The sequence below is a fragment of the Dipodomys spectabilis genome, unplaced genomic scaffold, assembly GCF_019054845.1.
Source record: "Dipodomys spectabilis isolate Male_0828 unplaced genomic scaffold, ASM1905484v1 ptg000296l, whole genome shotgun sequence".
Taxonomy (NCBI): domain Eukaryota; kingdom Metazoa; phylum Chordata; class Mammalia; order Rodentia; family Heteromyidae; genus Dipodomys; species Dipodomys spectabilis.
Window position 1 is genome coordinate 343,689 of NW_024870973.1, and position 22,409 is coordinate 366,097.

The 22,409-nt window shown below is 45.7% G+C and overlaps 1 protein-coding gene and 1 non-coding gene across 2 annotated transcripts; both read right to left on the bottom strand.

Moving 5' to 3' along the window:
• Positions 1-691: 691 nt before the first annotated feature.
• On the bottom strand, positions 692-21,885 carry Ybx3 (Y-box binding protein 3). The gene is made up of 10 exons (XM_042701545.1): positions 21,658-21,885; positions 17,911-17,974; positions 16,978-17,011; positions 14,913-15,002; positions 12,456-12,578; positions 8,763-8,969; positions 4,305-4,402; positions 2,095-2,266; positions 1,488-1,586; positions 692-1,244 (listed from the first exon to the last, which is right to left on the bottom strand). The coding sequence occupies exons 1-9, from the start codon at positions 21,878-21,880 to the stop codon at positions 1,521-1,523; spliced, it is 1,077 nt and encodes a 358-aa protein (XP_042557479.1). The 5' UTR covers positions 21,881-21,885; the 3' UTR covers positions 692-1,244; positions 1,488-1,520.
• Positions 14,038-14,173, bottom strand: LOC122127049. The gene has a single exon (XR_006151068.1). It is a non-coding gene; the product is annotated as a small nucleolar RNA SNORA70 (small nucleolar RNA).
• Positions 21,886-22,409: the final 524 nt, after the last annotated feature.

Sequence of the window (22,409 nt, forward strand, 5' to 3'; positions counted from 1 at the left end):
ACGGGAAAGCACACGCAAGCGAGACGCGCACGCACACGGGAAAGCACACGCACACAGGAAAGCACACGCGCACGGGAAAGCACACGCACACGGGAAAGCACACGCACACGGGAAAGCACACGCACACGGGAAAGCACACGCACATGGGAAAGCACACGCGCACGGGAAAGCACACGCGCACGGGAAAGCACACGCAAGTGAGACGCGCACGCGCACGGGAAAGCACACGCACACGGGAAAGCACACGCGCACGGGAAAGCACACGCAAGTGAGACGCACACGCGCACGGGAAAGCACACGCGCACGGGAAAGCACACGCGCACGGGAAAGCACACGCACACGGGAAAGCACACGCAAGCGAGACGCGCACGCACACGGGAAAGCACACGCACACAGGAAAGCACACGCGCACGGGAAAGCACACGCACACGGGAAAGCACACGCACACGGGAAAGCACACGCACATGGGAAAGCACACGCGCACGGGAAAGCACACGCGCACGGGAAAGCACACGCAAGTGAGACGCGCACGCGCACGGGAAAGCACACGCGCACGGGAAAGCACACGCAAGTGAGACGCGCACGCGCACGGGAAAGCACACGCGCACGGGAAAGCACACGCACATGGGAAAGCACACGCACATGGGAAAGCACACGCGCACGGGAAAGCACACGCAAGCGAGTCGCCTGCTCCTTTGAAGGGCAACAGTTTTATTTCTGAGGAACTTCTTACTGCACATTTTAAAAGAGAGTCATGTAAGAAATCAAAAATTGTGATCCTCCCCTCATTCTAGAAATAAATAAGGGCATAAAATTTCTTTTTAAATCATGACACTTGGAAGTTTAGCACCAGCATCCAAAATGAACAAAAAAGGAAAAAAAAAAGCATTTACTATATATTTCGGATTTCTTTGGTAGGGGTTCTTCCCATATGGTATTAATATTTCTTCTTTCAATTCATAGTACCAAAACAGTAAAAACCAGGAAAAACTAGAAACCTAGTGGTGGCTGAAACTGGGGAGGGTGCTCTCTTGCGTTCTGTGCGGGTTTTCCTGGACTGCAGATTGCAGGAAAAGTTGCTGGCATTTTCATTTTGTAGCTGTTGGTTTCACAAAGAATAATAGCAAACATTCTAATGTCCACATCTTGGTTAGTCGTCGACTTTATTGCTTAGCTGTTTCTTTGGTGTTGGTAAGGTCGTAGGTGTGCTTTATTTTTGAATGGTCATTAATTCTTTAGGTCACCTGGGAAAAATTAAATCAAACTTTTTTAAGAGAGTCTGCCATCATCAATTATGTTCTGCAAGTTCACAACCCAAAATTTACTCGAGGCAATTCCATCAGATAATTAACCACTAAAAATGTCCCCCAGAACCATAATGGATACAAGGGATTTGCATGTGCATGTATGCATCACAAGAACAGCAGCTGAGCTACTGTTGGCAGGTCAGCAGTACTAACACATCAAGTGCAGACGTGGGCTCTTACCCTGTGGGTGGTGGAGGGGCCTGGGGAGCGGGGTCACTCAGCACCGCTCTGCTCGGTGGCCAGAGCAGGGTTCTCGGCTGGTGCTTCACCTGCCTTGGTCTAAAACACAGAACCAAACAGTGATTGTGGGAAGTTTACTGAAAGGTATCTTTTCATACCTCTGAAGGAAAATGGCCATGCAACATTTTCACTTTTTTTACATGTGTAAGCCATGGAAGAGAACTTCCAAATTACTTGCCAAAGACCACCACCCACCACACAGTCTCCAATGTATACTACTTTCAACTCAGGCTTGGAGGAAACTCTCTCTCTGGAATATTATCCTCACCAAGAGACACCCAAATGTTTAGCTCTGAGTCCCGATTAACATGAGTAATTTTTTCAGGGAATGTCAATGAATGGAATTAAACATTTTAGCTTGCTATAATCAAGCCATTCACTAAATTTTGATCCAGAGAGAAGTGCTATATTTGCTATGTGTCAGGTCATCATATAATAAAACCTCTAAAGTGTGCCCTAATAAAGACTGACCAAACCTCAGTCTTCTGATTCGACTGCCTTACTAGTAAAGGCTGACCCAACCTCACCCACCTGATCATGGCTTTACCTCTTTGCCATCCTGTGACGGAGCGTTAGGAGGACGCGGACGACGACGACAGTTGTAGGGACGCCGGTATCCATGGCGGGCAGGTGGCTGGTTTGGACCACTGGCCGCCTGTTGATTCTCTTTATCTTCAGCCTCTCCAACAACTGGTGCAGGCCGTGGGCGAGGAGGCCCCCTACAGCAGGTGCACAGAACAGGAACAAATGCAAATGCAGTGACAGGGTTCTCAAGGCTTGCTGTTAGAGTCAAGCGATCACTACTTACTGAAAGGATTGTTTACAGGGCAGTAATGGAAATGCAAAAAATTGTTTAAATTAAAATTTTTTGTTTAAAACAAAAGCCTAATTTCGCCATCATTTTCTTTTTATTTGCACACATATTTGTACACATTGAACACATATTATGACCCTGACAGGAACTTTGACAGGCAGAAGAGTAAGAAAACAAGAAACACAGTATTATTCCGGATCTGTCGCCATGCAGTCCAGTGGAGACTAATAGGAGTAAACATGGGGAAAAACAAAAGCCTATTTTAGGTGACAAACATCAGGAGTAGAGATGACAGAAAAAAAGGACAGAGATGACAAACATCAGAGGCAGAGGTGACCAACATGGGGTTGCACTAATCTATAACCAGGACAGTGCTACTCTTGCCACAGTGTAAAAAGGTCAGAGGTGACTTCCCAAGGTAAATGGTTAAGCAGCGAGAGCTAAAACCTGGTGACTTATCATCATGAGCGATTGTCTACAAATAGACCGAATCTTTTAAGGAAGAATTACAATCCTTCTCCGTGCATATATTCTTTCAATACATCTAAACAGGGAAATTTCAATGTACAGGTTAGATTGATCTTCTCTCATCTAAAAATCCAATGATTATGTTGAACCAGTAAATATTCCAAAATCTAAAAAACAATGGAAATGTTTCATGATTCTGTGCCCAGCATTTCAGTTAGGAAGCTACTGACCGGTAGAATGAAACGTCATTCAGGAAGTTCTACTTCTACTCACCTCAGGGTTAGATGAAAAGACAAAAGCTTACAGTATTAAAAAAACCGTGAGAGTCGGCACTGGTGGCTCACACCTGTCATTCCAGCCACTCAGGAGCCTAAGATCTGAGGATCTCAGTTCAAAGCCAGCCTGGGCAGGAAAGTCTGTGAGACTCTTATCCCCAATAAACCACTAGAAAACCGGAAGTGGCACTGTGGGTCAAGTGGTAGAGCGCTCGCCTTGAGCTGAAGGGCTGAGGGACGGCGCCCAGGCCCTGAGTTCAAGACCCACGATGGACCCAAAAAAAAAGTCAGAAGGGTCTTTCCAAAACATCAGGCACAAGAAAATAACCTGCTGTGATACTGATGCCAATAGTAATTTTAACAGCAAGAGGAACACGTGATGTTTAACATCACTAAAAACATTAAAGTCAAGACCTTAGATGCATTAGCATGTTCAGTCCTGCCATTGTAGATTTCCTGATGTCCAATTTCTGGACCTGTTGGCTGCAGCTTCAGTCCACAAGCTCGCATGAGAACATACAGTTATTAAACTGCAGACTAGAACTTAAAGAAGACAATGTGATCAAGAGCCTCATTTAATCCATACAGTAGAAAACTTCAGTTTAAAAATATTTAGCATCCCAAATACTGACATGCAATTCTTCTTCCATTACTAGCACTACCATTGAACTGCCCACCAATTAACATCAGTTTGTCTCTTTAATAAAAATAAAGCATGATTATAACCCTTGCACTCAGTAGGCTGAAGCAGCATCTCAAGGCTGAAGTCAGTATGGGCAGCATAGCAAGGCCTTGTCTCCAAAAAAGAAAAAAAAAAAAAAAGGAAGTGGCACTGTGGCTCAAGTGGTAGAGGGCTAGCCTTGAGCTGAAGACCTAGGGGACAGCGCCCAGGCCCAGAGTTCAAGCCCCACGACCAACCAAAAAAAAACCTAAAAGAGTTACATATTAATTAACATCACACATAAGTTGCAGAATATAAATAATGGTTTGATACAGGTATAATGCAATAGTCCAGTTGTCAAAAACAAGAAACTGTTACAACAACATCTGACAATACAGAATAGGCAAATATTGAAGGCATGGTCAGAGCAGGCACATCTTCCAATTACATATATAGTAGATCAACAAAACAGACACATATCCATTCTACTGTAGCTCAAGGCTTCCATTCGTCATGACCTACGTAGAAAAGTCACATACCTACGGTACCTTGGGCGGTATGTGGGATTTCGATGAACTGGTCCTGGGAGCTGAGCTCCCTCAGGGACTCCATCCTTCATCTCTCCAATCTCGCCAGCCTAGTGGGGTAATGAGAGCAGAAGGAAAATGAGGGTCATGGCCTGGTACGTAACAGGGTCAAAGAACACACAGCTGTGGAAATACACACACACACACACACACACACACACACACACACACACACACACACACACACACACAAACCAGTACTGAGGTTTACACTCAGACCTCAAGCTTGTTAGGCAGGTGTTCCACCACTACAGTTTCATGTTTTCGTACAGGCTAGCCTGGACAATAATGTTCCTACCTACCTGACAAATGTATGCCCCTAGACCCAGCTATTGACTGAAATGTGTTTTGTTTTTTGTTTTTATTTTGCCTGACCCCTTTAATTACAATACTTTGGATCTCAGACTCCCAAGTATCTGAGATGACAGATACAAGTCACCATGCCTGGCCTCTAGAACTGCTTTTTTCTGTTTAATTTTTTTGATGCCAGTACTGAGGCTTGCACTCAAGGCCTCGGTGCTCTTGCTTAATTAGCTTTTCATTCGAGGTTGGTGCTCTACCACTTGTACCACACATCTCCATTTCCAGGCTGTTCCTGATTACTTGGAAAAAAGTTTCACAAACTTTCCTATCTGGGCTAGCATCAAACTCCGATCCTCAGAACTCAGCCTCCTGAGTAGCTACAATTATAGTAGGCTTGAGCCACCAGAGACCAAACTCCTTTTTGCAAAGTAAAATAGTGCTCCACTGTAAGTTGAACTCTTTCAGTTGCAACAGTGAGCTAGTGAGTTGATAGATGTTTACAAATAACAGGAAAGGGAAAAAGAGAATTCAGTCTTTCACCTTTTCCCCAGAGCACAACATGTTACAACATTTTAAAAGCCAACATTTTCTCCTCTTGGAAGACAATCTATTTCATACAGAAGAATGCAGTACGTGTGACCACTGGGACATTTTCAACACATTCCAACACAACGACTTTACAACCTGACTCCACCTCCACCCCGCTAAGTGCTCACCAGCACTTATCTAAATCTGAACCGCGGATTGGTGATGTAACTCAGGGGCAGACTGCATGTCAGCACGCCAGGCCCTAGAAAGAACTAAAAATAAGCCCACCACTAACACCTGAGAGACATCACAGTATAAATATATCCCAACCTCTTTCTTGAAAATAAATCATTAAATTCTTCCCAATGAAGGATTTCATTACAATTTTGTATTTCAGTAAGAGTCAGAAGACAATCAGAAGAGAGAGTCATGAAGACAATCAGAAGAGTCATGAAGACAATCAGAAGAGAGAGTCATGAAGACAATCAGAAGAGAGAGTCAGGAGGACAATCCATCAAGCTTATCAACCTACCTGATTGTCTATTTACTTTCTAATCTCTTCTCAGCTCATAACCAAAAATGTTCCTATTCTTTCTTGCTACCTACTCCCCATTCTAACCCAGTTTGTCCCCTCCTTCTCTCTTTCACTATACATCTTAGCTTGTTTATTCCATATCTCTATCAAGACCTGTAAACGCGACCAGAGAGCATCCACAGTTTTCTCTACTTAGAAAAACTTACAGAAAAGTTGTAGATACAGAGTCCAGCCCTCAGACTACACGGGGGTTTCACTGCCTATACAGTGTTCCACAATTTGGGTCATTTGGTGGATTTCTAGTGAGTTCACTTGGTTCATTCATCTTCAACAGAGAAAGCCAAAGAAAGCCCTTTTCATCACATCACAAAGAAACCCTCTCAATCTCTGTCTATGCACTCCCTCCCACTTTTGTCCTTACCACACCACTAACCTCCTAGATCAAACCTAACAACCACTTCTCAGCTTCATTTCCTCTAGCGACTGGCAGCACTGGACAGAACTCCTTCCTGAAATACATCCTCCCAGCCTGTCCGGTTTCACAGTCTCCTGCTGGCACCTGTTTTCTCAGTCTTTAAAAGGTTTATGTCCCAGAAGTGAGTTCTCTAATTTTATTTTCACTTACACTCACTCAACTGGCAGTTTACCTCACCCCACCCTCTGGCTTTCAGGAGGGTGTCTTATACATGCAAGGTTGTACTGCAGCTCCAAGCCTCGTCTTCAACCTTCCTGCAAGATGGTACTTAAAAAACCTGCACCTCTGCACCTTCCGGTCTCTTCTCAGTTTCACTTAAATGAACCGTATCTTGCTACTTCATCTCGCAACTTTTTACCTCTGCTTTGTTTGTTTTGGCTACTTTTTAATACAGGAAAATACACACAACTCAAAAAATTGTTTTCCAAACCCTATCTTTCATTGTTGTGCTCATAGTTTTTTAAGTCAGCAACCACAAATGTGTTGCTTACTCCATACACCACATATTCAGAGCTGTTACTTCTGTGTTTAAAATCTCTTCCTGTCCTGACTGCTGGCTCTCACCGCCCGCTAGCACAAGCCAGGGACGATCATCTGCCCACTGGAAGTGGCCTGAGGCATCTCTCCCCACCCTACTGTGGTCCCTGAGACAGTGACCTTCTAAACGTGTTCCCTCCTATCACACCTAGAGCAAAACGAAGGTCTCCCCTACGTTCACAAGCATTCATGACTCCTCCATCCTACCCCCAACCCCCGCCCAGGTACACCTCAGACCCTTCCAACCTCTGCTACAAGGAGAGAAAAGGATAAACAATGTAAATCACATCCTGCCACTTTTTGTCCATTTTCATGTAGGTAAAAGTTACTTTAAAAAAAATCTGGAAATCACTGCTAATTTCAAAGGCTGTAGAAAGAATGGGGTAACATTAATTTCAGACATCTGCCACTTGGTGTTAAACATTGTTGCTCTATTAACTAATTCTCTTCTCAAAGATTATAAATGATTGCTAGCAGCTCAGTAGTAGCTACACACACACACATTTAACAATGAAAATCATTCTGTCCTGGACATATCTTGCTACTTTGTCTTAAAGAACAATACACCACCACTGGCCCCACAGTAGAACACAGAAGCAAATATAACTTTCCTACTTTACCTTAATAGCTTTTACCCTTCATAGAGTCTACATATACTTTTCAAAGACAACACACTGGACCTTAAAGCTACCTTATTATAAGGAAGACACTTTTAAGAGATTTTAACATTTGCTTTAAAGGAGATTTTAAATCAGTAGATACATAAAAATATGACAGTGTGTTTTAGAAAATTCTAAGGGAAAGTTGAAGCAATCTGCAATCAGTTTTTTCATTTCTAACACTGAATAGGGCAAAGGTCAGCCTGAATTTAAAAAAAAAAAAACAACAACAGCACATGCAGTTATGTGAATAGAACACACATGCTCAAAGTTATTTTTAGTTTTAGTTTCTGCACATGATACACCACACAGCACCATGACCTGAAACTCCTAAGGTGAAATACACTCTTCTCAGAAAACAGAACATATAACACATTAAATCCTGAGAAGAGTGATTATCAAAGAGAGGCAATATGAAGGCATTAAACATAAATGTGCATCACAATCCCACGACTTTTTCACATCCAGACTTCCTTCCAAGTGTTCCATGCCCAATGGCTCCACACACGTGAACCCAACTTGCTATTCTTAGCACATTTGTCAGGGGCAGCTGTTGTGTCCAAGGAGAAAACAAGAAGCAAGGCCGAAAGAGCACAGCCATGCAAGACGGGGCAGGAGGAGTGTCACAAACAACAGGCTGGACGTCACCCTCAGCTGCCACATGACATGGCGTGGGGCGGGTGGTAGAAGGGACACAGAGGATAAAGCCTGTGGCTACTGTAGATAGTGGACGCCTTCCTCACTTTCCAAGTTACTGCAAACTAAAAAGTTGGTACAGGGCTCATTAATAACAGAATAAACTCTCAAAAGCTCTACTAGTAATATTTTCCCACGCATGAGGTTCGACAACCATCTACATTCTCTGTAGTTTTCCTGAAAGGTCAGCACCCTCATCTAATTTGGTACTTTAAATGTGTTTTCTATGTTGCAGGCATTTTGTTGTTATACTCTTTTTATTGAACTTGAAAGTGCTCACCCTTTGGTATAGGCATTAAATACCTATATTCATCTCACAAAACTTCATAGATAACTGGCAGAGATGAGATTCAAGTCCAGATCTTATCCACACTTTTACACATACCACCTGCCTCCATTTTTCTTACTGTTCTATAAAATTCGGTCCCCTCCTATCATGGGTATGACCATGTGCTGGTGCTTCTACAAACGTTTCTAGAATGATTTCTCTGGAATGATTTCTCTGGAAAGACCGACTGAAGGCCTTGCTTCCGCTTCTGCAGCATGGACAAGCCGCAAGCCAGGTGTTATTTCCAGCCGCTGGAGTTGGAGGAGGAAGAAGAGGAGGAAGAGGAGGAGGAGGAGATGGAGGAGGAGGAGGCAGAGGAGGATGGAAGTCCAGGTGCATTCTGCATTACCTGCATTCTGTTGGGATGGGGAAAGACCCGCGAGCGCCGGTCAAAGGCCTGTCCCACGTGGTATGGCGGGAACCGCCGCTGCCGGTACTGGGGGCGGTACTGGGGGCGGCGCAGCTGACTCCGCGCCCCTGGGAACTGCCCTTCGGTGGCTGGGGGCTCAAATCCTTCACTGCTGCCGCTCCCTTCCTCCTCCTCCTCCCCAGCGTACTAGCGAAGCAAACAAACAGAGATTCAGAGAAAGTTTCAGCAAGGACAGAACCAAAGAAAACCACTTAGGAGGAAAGTCGCCAAAAGAAAACCAAAATAATAAAAAAAAAAACTTCCCAGAACAATCAGTTATTTACAGACAAAATGCATTTACCCCAGATTTCCTGGGATAAAGTACACTGTGATTACATTAGATCTATGCAGATAATATATCAAGAAGCAGAAAAGCAAGCGCAATCTACCTATTAACAGATTTAAGTCTCATCTAATTAGAACTAGTAATAGGACTTGACTAACCCAAAGGAGAACTAACTACAGGACTTACATTTTCCTCCAATGTGTCTCCCAGCCTTTGCCCATTGGGACAAAGCCAGGACACTACCAAGAAAAGGATGTACTTCATGACATTATGAGCATAAGGGAGCCTAAATGGTTTCTGCCTGGAGCACTTCTCAAGTGCAACTGAGTCTCCAGGGCCACCACAAAGTCAGTTGTCTCAGGATGCTACTGAGTGGTGTTTGCCTTCTTCCTCATCATCCCTGGTGAGCGTGAGGTCTGGGGACAATGACACACGGTCTACACGCAAAACTGTAAGACAATCCAGCCACCGTCAATGAAACCACACACCAGAATCAAAGAAGAATCCAGCCATCGTCTATGAAAAACCATGCACCAGAGAATCCAGTCATCGCCTGCGAAACCATGTACCAGAACCAGAGGAGATCCAGCCATCATCTATGAAACTACACATCGGAGAATCCAGCCATCGCCTGTGAAACCACGCACCAGAACCAGAGGAGATCCAAGCCATCTCCTGTGATACCACACTTCAGAGAATCCAGCCATCATCTATGAAACCATGACACACCAGAGAAATCCATGAAAGTATAATGCAATGCCACTCTTCTCACTCAAGGTAAAAATCTTGATGTTATTTAAATTAACAAATAATGAGCTAATTTCTCATACAATAGTAAGTATTAACATACATAAATTAAAATTCTAGATCTGCAGTAGCATCTACACAAGTAAATGAGGCCAAAACCAAAAACTTAAGAGAACCACTAACTTACTTCATGATTCTTTATGTTTAAAAATAAAGTTTTGGTTGGGCTTTAGCAGTAATAAGTCCTAATGTTAACCATTTCTAACAAGAGACCATACTAACAACGAAAATTAATGGCACATTTTCTATAATTTCCTACTACTTCACATACTGTCATTTTATATTTTAACAAATGTGGCCACCAACCACCACTCAAGGGCTTTGTGATTTGAAAACCCACTTCATAGAGGGATAAGTAAACAGTACTATTACTTATGAAAACTTAAGTTTTCAATGAATACATTAGAAACTACCAAAAGCCTCTATGGACTCATTTCTTATGGGGAATAACAAACCCACATGCAAAACTATATTCTTACCAGGTGCTGGTGGCTCACACCTGTCATCCCAGCTACTCAGGAGGCTGAGATCTGAGGATCACAGTTCAAAGCCAGCCGGGGCAGGAAAGTCTGTGAGATTCTTATCTCCAATGGACCATTAGAAAACCAGAAGTGGCACTGTGGCTCAAATGGTAGAGCACTCGCCTTGAGCTCAGGGACAGTGCCTGGGCACAGAGTTCAAGTCCTACTACCGACAAAAAAACAAACAAAAAAACTACATTCCCCAGTAGAAACTGACTCACCTACAGGCTCAACTATTCAAATTTCAGAAAAATCAAGCCATTCTACTCTATGTAAAATAAGGATCAACAATCAATTCATAATTACAAAAAATGTATTTCTACAGGAAATATTCATCACAATATTAACTCTAAGAATAAGCATTTTGAAGGAATGCCTCTATCTTTTCAGTTTTATACAGCCAAATCCTTCATGAAAAACTCTAAGACAATTATAATGGCAGCACTGGTGGTGCATGTACTTGTGAGACACTGTAAGCTACTGGAAACAGTAGAAGACATCCACTTATGTACACTTCCAGACTTGTGCCATTTTTTCCTTAAGTCCTGTTTCCGTTTCTGGAGGACAACATCTCCTAGAAAAATTCAAAGATTTTTCTATCACTTTTACTTCTGAATTGGCCAAGAATTCAAACTGATCACAGCTAGATCTCTGAGAATGAGTATGAACCTAAAAGTTAATGAAATGACAATGAAATTTATTAAATAAGATAATGTAGTAAGTTGCGATAGTAGCTCATTCCTAATCCCTACCCCTCATGGCTTATTAATTAAAAAAACAAATATGGCAATTAAAACAAGAGTGAGAAAAATACAGAAGCAGATGAGATGCACTAAGAAATATGATAGACAGGATGTAAAGATGAGTGAATAAAGAGGAAAACATCTTAATAAGGAGAAAGAGATATGTTATCAAAACAGAGACCACTGGAAGGAATGACTACAGGTATTTCATTCCACTAAGATGTTGAGTCTCAAGTTTTTCTTTGCATGTCAGTTATCTGTGCTCTCAAAACTCTATGGTGTCATATTCTATGGCATTGGTCCCTACTTCTATTTGCAAAAGCCTTTAGATTTCTTTAAACTGAGTCTCCTAAGTTCTAACTAGATGGGTTTCTACAATTCTCTTTCTTTGATCTGTGACCAATCTAAAGAACAAAAGATCTCTAACTTATTTGCTGCTTCTTTATTTAGAAATAACAGCAAAATGTTATGCTACATAAAACAGCTACATTTTTTTTTTATTTTTTTGTTGGTAGTGGGGCTTGAACTCTGGGCCTGGGCACTGTACCTCAGCATTTCAGCTCAAGGAAAGCGTTCTACAGCTTGAGTCATGGCACCACTTCCAATTTTCTAGTGGTTTATTGGAGATAAGAGTCTCACGGACTTTTCCTGCCCGGGCTGGCTTTGAACCTCGATCCTCAGATCTCAGCCTCCTGAGTAGCTAGGATTACAGGCGTGAGCCACCGGGCGCCCAGCTATTTACTACTTTTGTGACTGGTAGCTGTACTGCCTATTCTCAAGCTTTATCCTTATTTTTTTTGTCACCAAAGAATGATTTTCTTAGGTCAGTTGTGTCAGTAACAACAACAAAAAAACCAAAAACCTGACTTAACCTAACAATGAGAACCCAAATCCCCTCTGCCAGTGAGTGCCATAGGGCCACATTCTGGCCAAACAAAAGTATCAAGAAAAGGAAAAGCTTTGGAAAATCTTGGCACTGCCTACCTGGAATCTCCTCTTTACGAGGTAATTACACTTCTGTGACTTGCAGAAAGGGCATTCAACGGATACAACTTGACTGGCAAGTTTCCAATGAGACTGATAGCTATGGATAAATTCTGGCACTAAATGTTGCCTGACCCACACCCCACAAAAAAAGAAAAATCTCTTATCCTGTCGTCAGACTGGGTATCTCTAGGTATGCTTATGTCTCTGATCCTATTAAGACTTGCATTTAATATTTAGTATTAACCAAGAGAAAACTTTCAATAACTGGTCAGGCACAAAGACAACCTACGTTACGGGGAGGACCACGGCGCCTGCCATAGTAGCCACGTCTGTAACGGCGCCGATCAGCAGCGTAGCGGCTCCCTTCCACTGGAACTCCATCTGGGCCAGTCACATTGGCTGCTTCAGCACCCTGAGAAAGAAAACAAACAGAACCTCCACATTGTAAAGAAATCAAACTAACTTCCCTCCAAAAGAGCTACAATGTGACTCCTTCCTATTGTCATCTCAAATATAGGTTCAATTTTACCTACATGCTGAAGGTGCTTGATGTCATGACTTACAGGCACACAGCTGGTTAAATTAAGCCTGCTTGCATGGGTGACCTAGTTCAAGTACAGCAAGTAGTAAAGAAAACACAACTGCGTAAGTAGAAGCAACGTAAGACCTAGGAGAACGTTCCTTGATGGGACAGAACCAAGGGTGACGCCAGTCTTCATAGAATATGCTGCTATCTGTGCTGCCTAGGTCCCCCATGAGTCCCTATGGTGCCCAGCTCTATGTCAGAGGGGGGAGGGCAGCCTCCCCTCTCATGTCAGAGGAGGAAACCTCTCTCATCTTGGCAGTGGCAGCCAAGAGTCCTTAATTTAAAAACACAAGGTCTACTTTGCAATCCATCTTTAGACCTTCCTATTATTATTGATACATACTTAGGAACCCTTATACAGGGACAAATAAGTCATGTTTCAGTGATATTATTAACTGTGACAGGGAATTCATAAAGAATATGGATCAATTTGTAAAAGTTTGAATTCTGAAAACAAGCAAAAGTAAAAACAACCTGGAAAAAATACTTTAAGAGCTGGATGGGTTACCACAGATTACTGCACCACAAATTTGCTGGAAAGTGATGTGAAATTCCAAGGAATTTGACAGATACTCTGTCAATCATACTGGTAAGGCAACCACTTAAATTTCAAAGTACATTAAAAAAAAGACAAAGCAATTTTGTCTTACAAGAGTTTGCAAACCATAGGAATCAGGACTGTGGAACAGTGTGAAGGGCCAGGGAGAGAAGATGGCGGTGAAGTCACTCGATCCAATTAGTTTAGAATCTAAGCTCCTGCCATGGCACTTGTAGCATGGGCTGAATCAAAGTTGCAAGTTTATTTAGATACATTCCATTTCTAAAAACAGGCCCAAGATAGAAAGCAATGGTCAAATATGAATTCTCTTCTGAAATTGTCTTTATTATTTGTAAGCAGAAATGCTTACAACCTTTATATATGGTTGGTAGCGGGCCAAGATCTAGCATTTATTAGTGAATATAGTTAAGGGGGGACAGCACAGTGGCCGTATTACAGGGCACAGGGCCGATGCATGTCTAGGGGAACATAACTGGGGAGGCATCTGACCACACAGGGATCAGGGAGTGTCCTTGCTACTCATTGAGATATGCACTTGAGGTGGCCGGAGGGGCTGAACTTGGCTCCAGTCACATATGTCTGGTTCTGCAGCTTGGAACAGAGGCTCAAGAGGACCTGGCCAAGGTGAACCTTGGCCACAGAGCCCTGGGGCTTCCCAAAGGCACCCTCAATTCCTGTCTGGAGTCTAGAATGCAACACATGAGTTCAGTTCAGAGGCACCTTGTGTCCAGTCTCCAAGGTCCCTTAGGACAAGCTACATAAGTAACAGGATCTATGCACTGCTCAGGAAAGCTGTTGCTTATAGCCACTACAAACCATACCCCCATGAGCAGAGGAACTCAGTTAGCTTAAGTGGCCACAAACAGAAAATCTTGTGCTTTATTGTTCTTGGGTTTGTGTTTTGTTTGTTTGTTTTTGAGTCAGTCTTGCTGTGTAGCCCAGGACAGCCTTGCACTCCAAATCCTGTTTCAGCCTCCCAAATGCTGGGAGAACATGAACCACAATGCCCAGCAGGAAGCATTCTTACGAAAAGAAATCTGTTGACACCTGGCATGGTGGTACAGCCCTCCATCTCAGGTACTAGGAAGGCTCGAGCAGGAGGAGCCTTAAAAAACCAAGAAGAGAGGGAAAGAGAAGGGGACGGGGAAATGAAAAAGGAAAGGAAAGAGGAAGAAATAAAAAAAAAAAATATTTTGTCCCAAAATAGCTTTAATGCATTTTTAATGCCAGAAAACACTAGCATTTTTCTTCAGTAATGAAGTTATTTTATGAAATGAGAAGTTAAAAGCATTTTGGGCTGGGGTGTGCCTCAAAATGATAGGACACCTATCCACCATTATGAGGCCTTGAGTGAAAATCCCAGTTCCATCAAAAAAGTTTTAATATACTGAAGATGTTTAGTATAGCACTCAATAATCAAAACTATTTCTGCTGAGCAAGAGCAATAGGCCCCGAGTTCAAGCTCCAACAACCTCACCAAAACAAAGATAAATACAAAATCACTTTCTCCTTTCCTAAAAAAGTCCTAAAATACAGGTAATTCAAAGGAGCTAAAAATCTTTGACTATGCAAAAAACTGTTACATCGTGGTTACTGCTCACCTTTTCTCCTTCAACCACATCAAACTCAACTGTCTCTCCATCCCCTACACTGCGCAGGTATTTCCGTGGATTATTCTTCTTGATGGCTGTCTGTTAAGAAAGAAAACAAAAGATTCTATTTCAGCATATTGCAATGACACTGCACAACACTATCAAAACAATTTTTATCACTTTCAAGTTTACTTGATCTCCAAATAAACCATAAAACCATTTATTTTATAAATTCTTTGGAAGTCATCAGTTTTTCTTGTCTACAAAACATCTTCACCTAAAATGTATGCTTGTGTTTCTGTGTAAGATGTGAAGTTATTTTTCGGCCTTGCTGAGGAGGCACAGTGCTACTTGTGGGTTTTTGGTGGTTAACTGAAGAGTCTCACAGGCTTTCTGCCCGGACTGGCTTTGAACCTCAGGCTTCACATCTCAGCCTCCTAAGTAGACAGGACCAGGCATACTTTCACAGTTTTCAATCAAAGAAAAGGGCCAATCATTGTTGCAACAAACTTCTGTATCTTTGGCTGATGCCCTAAACAGTTAAAGGGGCTGAGCTCCCATGAAATTAGGTCAACCTCACTTTTAGAGAGGGATTAGGTGTGTGTAATCCAGCCCTTCCCCTTCTGTGAGTAGGAGGGGTAAGGGAAAAAAACACAGTGAGTCAATAAGGCAGAGACCTCACCCACACCACAGAGGAAAAAGGCAGCTTAGGACAGGATACATGCGCAGGCACAGCCCTTGCCGCCATTCCAAAGCCAGCCCCACCCTGCAGGCTGAGTCCCTTTTCCTGTTAAACTGGGCAGACTTCAACACACTGAGGTGACTAACCACACCTCCTCACAGGGCCAGAACCAGGTCACAGGCTCCGGCAAGCTGTGATGCCAATGCTGGCCACAGCAGAGAAGCTCCCTAACACCTACCATTCTACAGCTACAGCACACAACACTTTTCAGTCTGTCATGACTTTAAAAGTATCTGATCTTATGAAAAAGAAATCAACTACAATCATCAAGGTACAGTATCAATGCATCTGCTCAAGAATAAATATAGAAATCAGAGGGCTTTTTAGACACCACTATCTCCAACTGTCAAATTTTTTTTTTGGGGGGTGGGGGATGGGGGTCTGGTCATGGGGCCTGAACTCTGGGCCTAGGTGCTGTCCCTCAGCTCTTCAGCTCAAGGCTAGCGCTCTACCACTTGAGCCACAGCACCACTTCCGGCTTTTTTCTTTTTGCTTATGTGGTGCTGAAGAATCGAACCCAGGGCCTCATGCATGCAAGGCAAGCGCTCTACCACTGAGCCACCTTCCCAGCCCTCCAACTGTCAAATTCTATCCCAATACCTTTACAGACCTAAAACAGAGGAAATAAAAATCAGGAGAAAAAAAAACACCGTTGAGACAAAGTTCCAGAACGAATACACTAGCATAACAATGCTAATATAAACACTCATTCCACACAACTCATCGAAAAATAAATGTAGTTCAAAATGTACAAACTCTGACCCTTCCCTTCCCTGTGGGGAAACATTCCAACAAAAGGGGCTGCCTGCCTCTACAGCTCACAAAGCACTGAAGGAAGCTCAGAGTCGCATGCACACCAAGAGAGGGAAACAGGAAAGTTTTACTGAGGACAGTCTTTTAACTTTAAACTGTTAGTTTAAATGATCATTATTTCATTCAACTGCAAACATGAAGCTGAAAATAGTTAATACAATGGTATAAGCATCTGCCAATCATAAAAAATGTGAAATTGAGCTCTTATCCCAAAATGGACCACAGAAGTGTTTATGTATGATTTTTAGAACTCACTTTTGGAAAAGGAACAAACATGTATTTAAGATTTCCCTCCTTGGGGCTGGGAAGGTGGCTCAGTGGTAGAACACTTGCCTTGCATGCATGAGGCCCTGGGTTCGATTCCTCAGCACCACATAAGCAAAAAGAAAGCCGGAAGTGGTGCTCAAGTGGTAGAGCGCTAGCCTTGAGCTGAAGAGCTGAGGGATAGCGCCCAGGCCCAGAGTTCAGGCCCCATGACCAGACCCATATGGAAAACTTAACATTTATAATCCTTCTTACCTGATGTACAAATACATCTTCTTTGGTGTCATTCCTGTGAATTAAAAAAAAAAAAAGTCTCATAATTCAGTACTTTTCTAGTGAGGATGTGCAGAAACTTTTTAAAAAATGATTAGATCAAAATCACAATTTTTTGTTTCCTCTAAACTCAAGACAGCTAGCTGGGATAGAGTCTCATTGAAACATTTTCAACTCGACAAGATACCAGCTTTCCTCCACATTACCAGAGCTGACATCCAAGCAGTTTTCAACATTCAGAAACATTCCTTTCCCCTCACCTCTTCCTAAATCACGCGGTATGTAACCAGAGCCTTAGATTTTCCTCCCTCCAAAAGCAAAGCAAGACAGTTATAAGGACAGGGCACAGCTGTGAACTAGGCTCTCCTTACACTGAAATTTAAAACAGATCTGCTACCACCCTTAACCCCCACCCCCCAACAACTGAAACCAACAAGAAAAAAAAGGAAGAGCAGCAAAGCGAAGCAAAGGACACATCCTATAAAAACAGCTCGTGTCCAAACAGCGTGCAGTCACCCCAGGTCTTACACGCTCTAAAGTTATCATCATTTTTAGAAAACACAGTTCCCCACAGGAACTGGATCAGACCTAGGTTCCAGGTCCAGCTCACAGACTCACTAGTGTGTGGCCTTAGAGAAACTGTTCAAACATGTCAGGAGTCCATTTTGCCATCAGTAACATTATGGGTATGAAAGCTCTTCCCATTTCTGATTTTATTTCCTATCCTTTTTTTTTCTTTTAATGATTAAGATTGTATGAAGTTATCAATTATTATTCTAGAAATGTGTTTTAATTAACATTTAATGACTAGTAACTTACAAATGCCATTTCATCGAGTACCTTCCAATTTATACAACCCATTAATAAAGAATGGCAAAACACAGGTATAAACTTAAAACATGTAGATATACATACCGATTTATAAATCCATATCCATTTCTGACATTGAACCACTTCACAGTTCCAAGGACTTTGGTGGCTAAAATAAGATTAAGCAGATAAATTAGCAACTGACCTAAAAAGAGATAATGCTCATATTACTAAGATTTGGATAATATTATATATATATGTGTGTGTGTGTGTGTGTGTGTGTGTGTATGTATATATATATATATATATATATATAAACGCATGCCTGAGTAAACCCTTAATAGCTTGATTCCAGCAGAAATTAGGAAAAGAAAATAGAGCAAGTCAAAATGTAAGGAAATACTTTACTAACCAACAAAAACTCCAAGTGCAAAAGGGGAGTCACAGTGGAAGGATTTAGCATATCACTTCCACATTGTAAAACATCAGGCATACTTTAGTCAGCCACAGATAGCCCCTTGTCCATGGCCAGTGCACAAAGACACAGCCCTCCCATGTCTGCACTCCCCAACCTGAGACATGACCTGGCAGGCCTTGTTCAAATATCAATGATGAATTCTGGCCTCTGTTTGTTTGCCCTACAGTCTGTTGTCGAAGGGAATCAAACTGAGTATTTGCTATAAGATTAATTTGTTTCTCTACCTTCTTCATGAGCAAAGTACTACTGTTCCACGATGCCCCAATCTTTAGGGGGGAAAAAAATCAACAAATTCTAGCTTCACACAATCTGTATTTTGTAAATACATGTTTATCTTAACTGTTTCAAATATGGTTCTTGGAAGCAATTGTGAATATCAACTTTAGAACCTTTAGGAAATGTCTATGTGCACATCCAGAAAGTACGTAAGCCGCCTATAAGAAACAGAAATATTGGCAGCACAGACAATAATAAGACTACTATTTTTTTTTTAAATAGGTCTCAGTACTGGGGTTTGAACTCATGGCCTGGAGATTACCACTTAAGCCACAGCTCAACTTCTAGCTTCGTGGTCCTTAATTGGAGATAAGCATCTCACAGGCTGTCAATCTCAGCCTCCCTACAGGCATTCAGCTAAGGTTTCCTTTCGCCTCTTCAAAACCATTGCAACAATGAGATGTTCAAGTCATTATGTCGAAAATGAACTTTACAACTTTGGTTGGGGAGGAGGGGATGGGCAGGGGAAACAAAGGAGGAGGCTACAATGCTTGATAAGAAATGTACTCATTGTCTTGCCCATGTAATTGTAACCCCTCTGTACAGTATTTTCACAATAAAAAAAACCATAATACATAGAGAAAAAAAACCAAACTTGTCCTTGGGACTTGCTCTGCTGTTGGCAGGGTGATTTTTCACTTTTACTAGAATAGTAAGTTTGGGGAAACAATCTTTGAGAAAGAAAAGATACTCCAGCCTGCATCCACTAAGCATTCTCCAGCTCTACTTCCAAGTAATGCCTCTCCAGTGAACATAAAGCCATAAGAGTATTTAGTGTATAATCCAGAACCACCAGCTCAAGGGAAGAAGAAACACTTGATGTTTCAGATGCAAGTGTACAGAAGCTAGATTTTTTTTTTTAGAAATTATATACATCTAGGTTATATATGATTTCAGATTATACATTTATTATGCATCTCTCATTTGCCTAAAAGTTAATGACCTTGCAAGATAGAAGCATAGGACTGTTTTCGATGTTTGCCACCATGAAAGTACACTGATTAGAAAGGTATTACTAATGATGGGGGGTCGGGGGAAGGGGGGGTGGGAAATGATTTAAAAACCCAACTGCCATCCAGGTTGAATGTTACTGCATTCACAATGTACGTGAGAAAAAAAGTGAATTCTGGAAATATGCCCAAGGATTTCATAAAGCCAAATAAATTCATAATTTCTTTTACAGCCATTCAAGTCCACCTCAAATACACACGAGCAATACATGAAGACCACAATGAATTCATTTAAAAGAAAGCTGTTAGGCTGTGGAGGCTCAGCCCAGTAATCCTAGCTACTCAGCAGGGGAAGCAAAGTCCTCGAGACATCTCCAGGGGGGGGGGGGGGGGGGGAAGGCCAGAAACAAAGAAAGCCAGACAGAGGTGTGGCTCAAGTGGTAGAGCGCCAGACGAGCAAAAAAACCAACTGAGAGCACCAGGCCCTGAGGTCAAGGCCCAGAACAGGAAAGAAAGAAAAGGCAACTTTCTGCGTCTTCATGAACACTGCTCTCCCTGGCTTAGGTGCCAGCTTGCGGATCTACAACACAGGATCAAAGAAGCGACATCAACTTCCATTCCGGTCAGCAGGCTCGGGGCGTGCGCGGGACTGCTGGGCCCCGCACGGGCGGTGACTCCGGCCGAGCAGCAGCAGCAGCAGCGTTCCATCGAGGACAAGGCGTGTTAGCACTGCTCCGCGCGGCCCGGAAGCACCAGGTGGTGCTGGTCCACGGCCGGCGACCAGGGAGGCTGGGCGGGCCTGGTGCTGCTGAGCTCCGAACCCGGCGAGGACCAGGACCTCCGGGGCCGGGGCCGGGGCCGGCGGCCTGGGGACTCAGACCCACGCTTCCCGCGCGTTCCCACGTGTTCTTGTGTGTTCTCAGGGGTTCCTGCGCGTCCCCGCGCCTTCCCGTGCGTTCTCACGTGCTCCCGCGCGCTTTCCTGTTCTGGTCCTAGACCCCGGGAGCTGCGCATGCTCACGCCCGCCTCCCCTCCACCCTACCCAGCCACTGGCATCTCCGGGTCCCGTCCCGCCCCCCAGGCGCCCGTGTGGACGAGCGTCACCCCCACTTCCGAACAAGTTCTCCCAGCAGCCCCACCCGTGCGCGCCCACGGTCCCGGGGAGGACGGGGCGCGGCCGGCCCGGGGGCGACCGGAGCCCGGGCCTTCCTGTCACGGGGAGGAGGGGTGGGGGAGCGGGCTCCGGGACGTGCGGGGCCCGACCCCCGGTCCCGACCGGATCCAACCCGGGCCGAGGCCCCAGCCCGGCCCGCCGCCCCCGGCCCCCCACCCCCGCTTCCTGGGTGAAGGGGAAACTCCACTTTTTACGTGAAAGGGGCGGAGACCCCACAGTTTTCTAGATGACGTACAAAGGTCCCCCCCCCCCGCTTCCTGGGTGGCAGGGACGGGACCCCGCTTCCTGGGTGGCAGGGATGGGGACCCCGCTTCCTGGGTGGCAGGGATGGGGACCCCGCTTACTGAGTGGCAGGGATGGGGACCCCGCTTCCTGGGTGGCAGGGATGGGACCCCGCTTCCTGGGTGGCAGGGATGGGGACCCCGCTTCCTGGGTGGCAGGGACGGGACCCCGCTTTATGGGTGACAGGGGCGGGGACCCTCGCTTCCTAGGTGACAGGGGACCCTCGCTTCCTAGGTGACAGGGGACCCCGCTTTGTAGGTGACAGGGGACCCCGCTTCCTAGGTGACAGGGACCCCCACTTCCTAGGTAACAGGGGACCCCGCTTCCTAGGTGACAGGGGACCCCGCTCCCTGGGTGACAGGGGACCCCGCTTCCTGGGTGACAGGGGACCCCGCTTCCTGGGTGACGGGGGACCCCGCTTCCTGGGTGACAGGGGACCCCGCTTCCTGGGTGACAGGGGACCCCGCTTCCTGGGTGACGGGGGACCCCGCTTCCTGGGTGACGGGGGATCCCGCTTCCTAGGTGACAGGGGACCCCGCTTCCTGGGTGACAGGGGACCCCGCTTCCTGGGTGACAGGCGGGGACCCCGCTTCCTGGGTGACAGGCGGGGACCCCGCTCTCCCGGCGCGGCTCCCGCGCAGCGCACACGTGGGTCGGCAGCCCCGCCCGCCCGGCCGGCCACCCGCACTCACCTAGAACTTTCTTCTCCGCGTCTTCGCCGGCGGCGGGGCCCGCGGGGCCCGGGGCGGCGGGGGCCGCGTCCCCGCCCGGGTTCCCGGCCGCCAGGGCCGGGGCCGCGCCGCCGGCCGCCGGGCTCTTGGGCGCGGGGTCCGGGGCGGCGGCGGGGGCCGGGCCCGGCGGGAGGCCGGCGGCGGCGGTGGCCGCGGCGGCGGGGGCCTCGCCCGCCTCGCTCATGCCGCTGCTCCGCTCTCTGCTCCCCTGGCGGTTGGCGGCGGTTGGCGGCGGCGCGGCGCCGGGCGCGCTCGGGGGGCCGGGGGGGATCTCGCGGCCTGGCCGGCGGCCGGGCGCGCTCGGGGGGCCGGGGGGGATCTCGCGGCCTGGCCGGCGGCCGGGCGCGCTCGGGGGGCCGGGGGGATCTCGCGGCCTGGCCGGCGGCCGGGCGCGCTCACGCGGCGGGCGGCTCAAGCTCGGGCGGCGCTGGCTGCGGCTCGGCGCTGGGTGTCCGGGCCCAAAAATGGCCCCGCGCGAGCTCCTCGCGGCGGCGACGGGTGGGGAGGGGAGGGGAGGGGAGGGGAGGGGAAAAGAGGGAGGGGTGGGGAGGGCGGAGACTGGAGAGCCCGCCCGGGATCCACAGCGCATTTAAAGGCGCCAGAGCCCCGCGGAGCGCCACAGCCTCCAGACCGGAGCGGGAGAGGGAGGGAGGGGGCAGGGGGCGGGGCCCGGGGGGCCGCCTGCCCCGGTGACCCCCGATCCTGACTTGGGA

Coding starts and splice junctions, on each gene's coding strand:
- Ybx3 (XM_042701545.1), bottom strand. CDS start 21,880: ATGAGCGAGGCGGGCGAGGCCCCCGCCGCCGCGGCCACCGCCGCCGCC. Junction 15,003..16,977: donor AAGATGTATTTGTACATCAG/GTAAGAAGGATT, acceptor CTTTCTTAACAG/ACAGCCATCAAGAAGAATAA. Junction 2,267..4,304: donor TACCGCCCAAGGTACCGTAG/GTATGTGACTTT, acceptor CACCTGCTGTAG/GGGGCCTCCTCGCCCACGGC.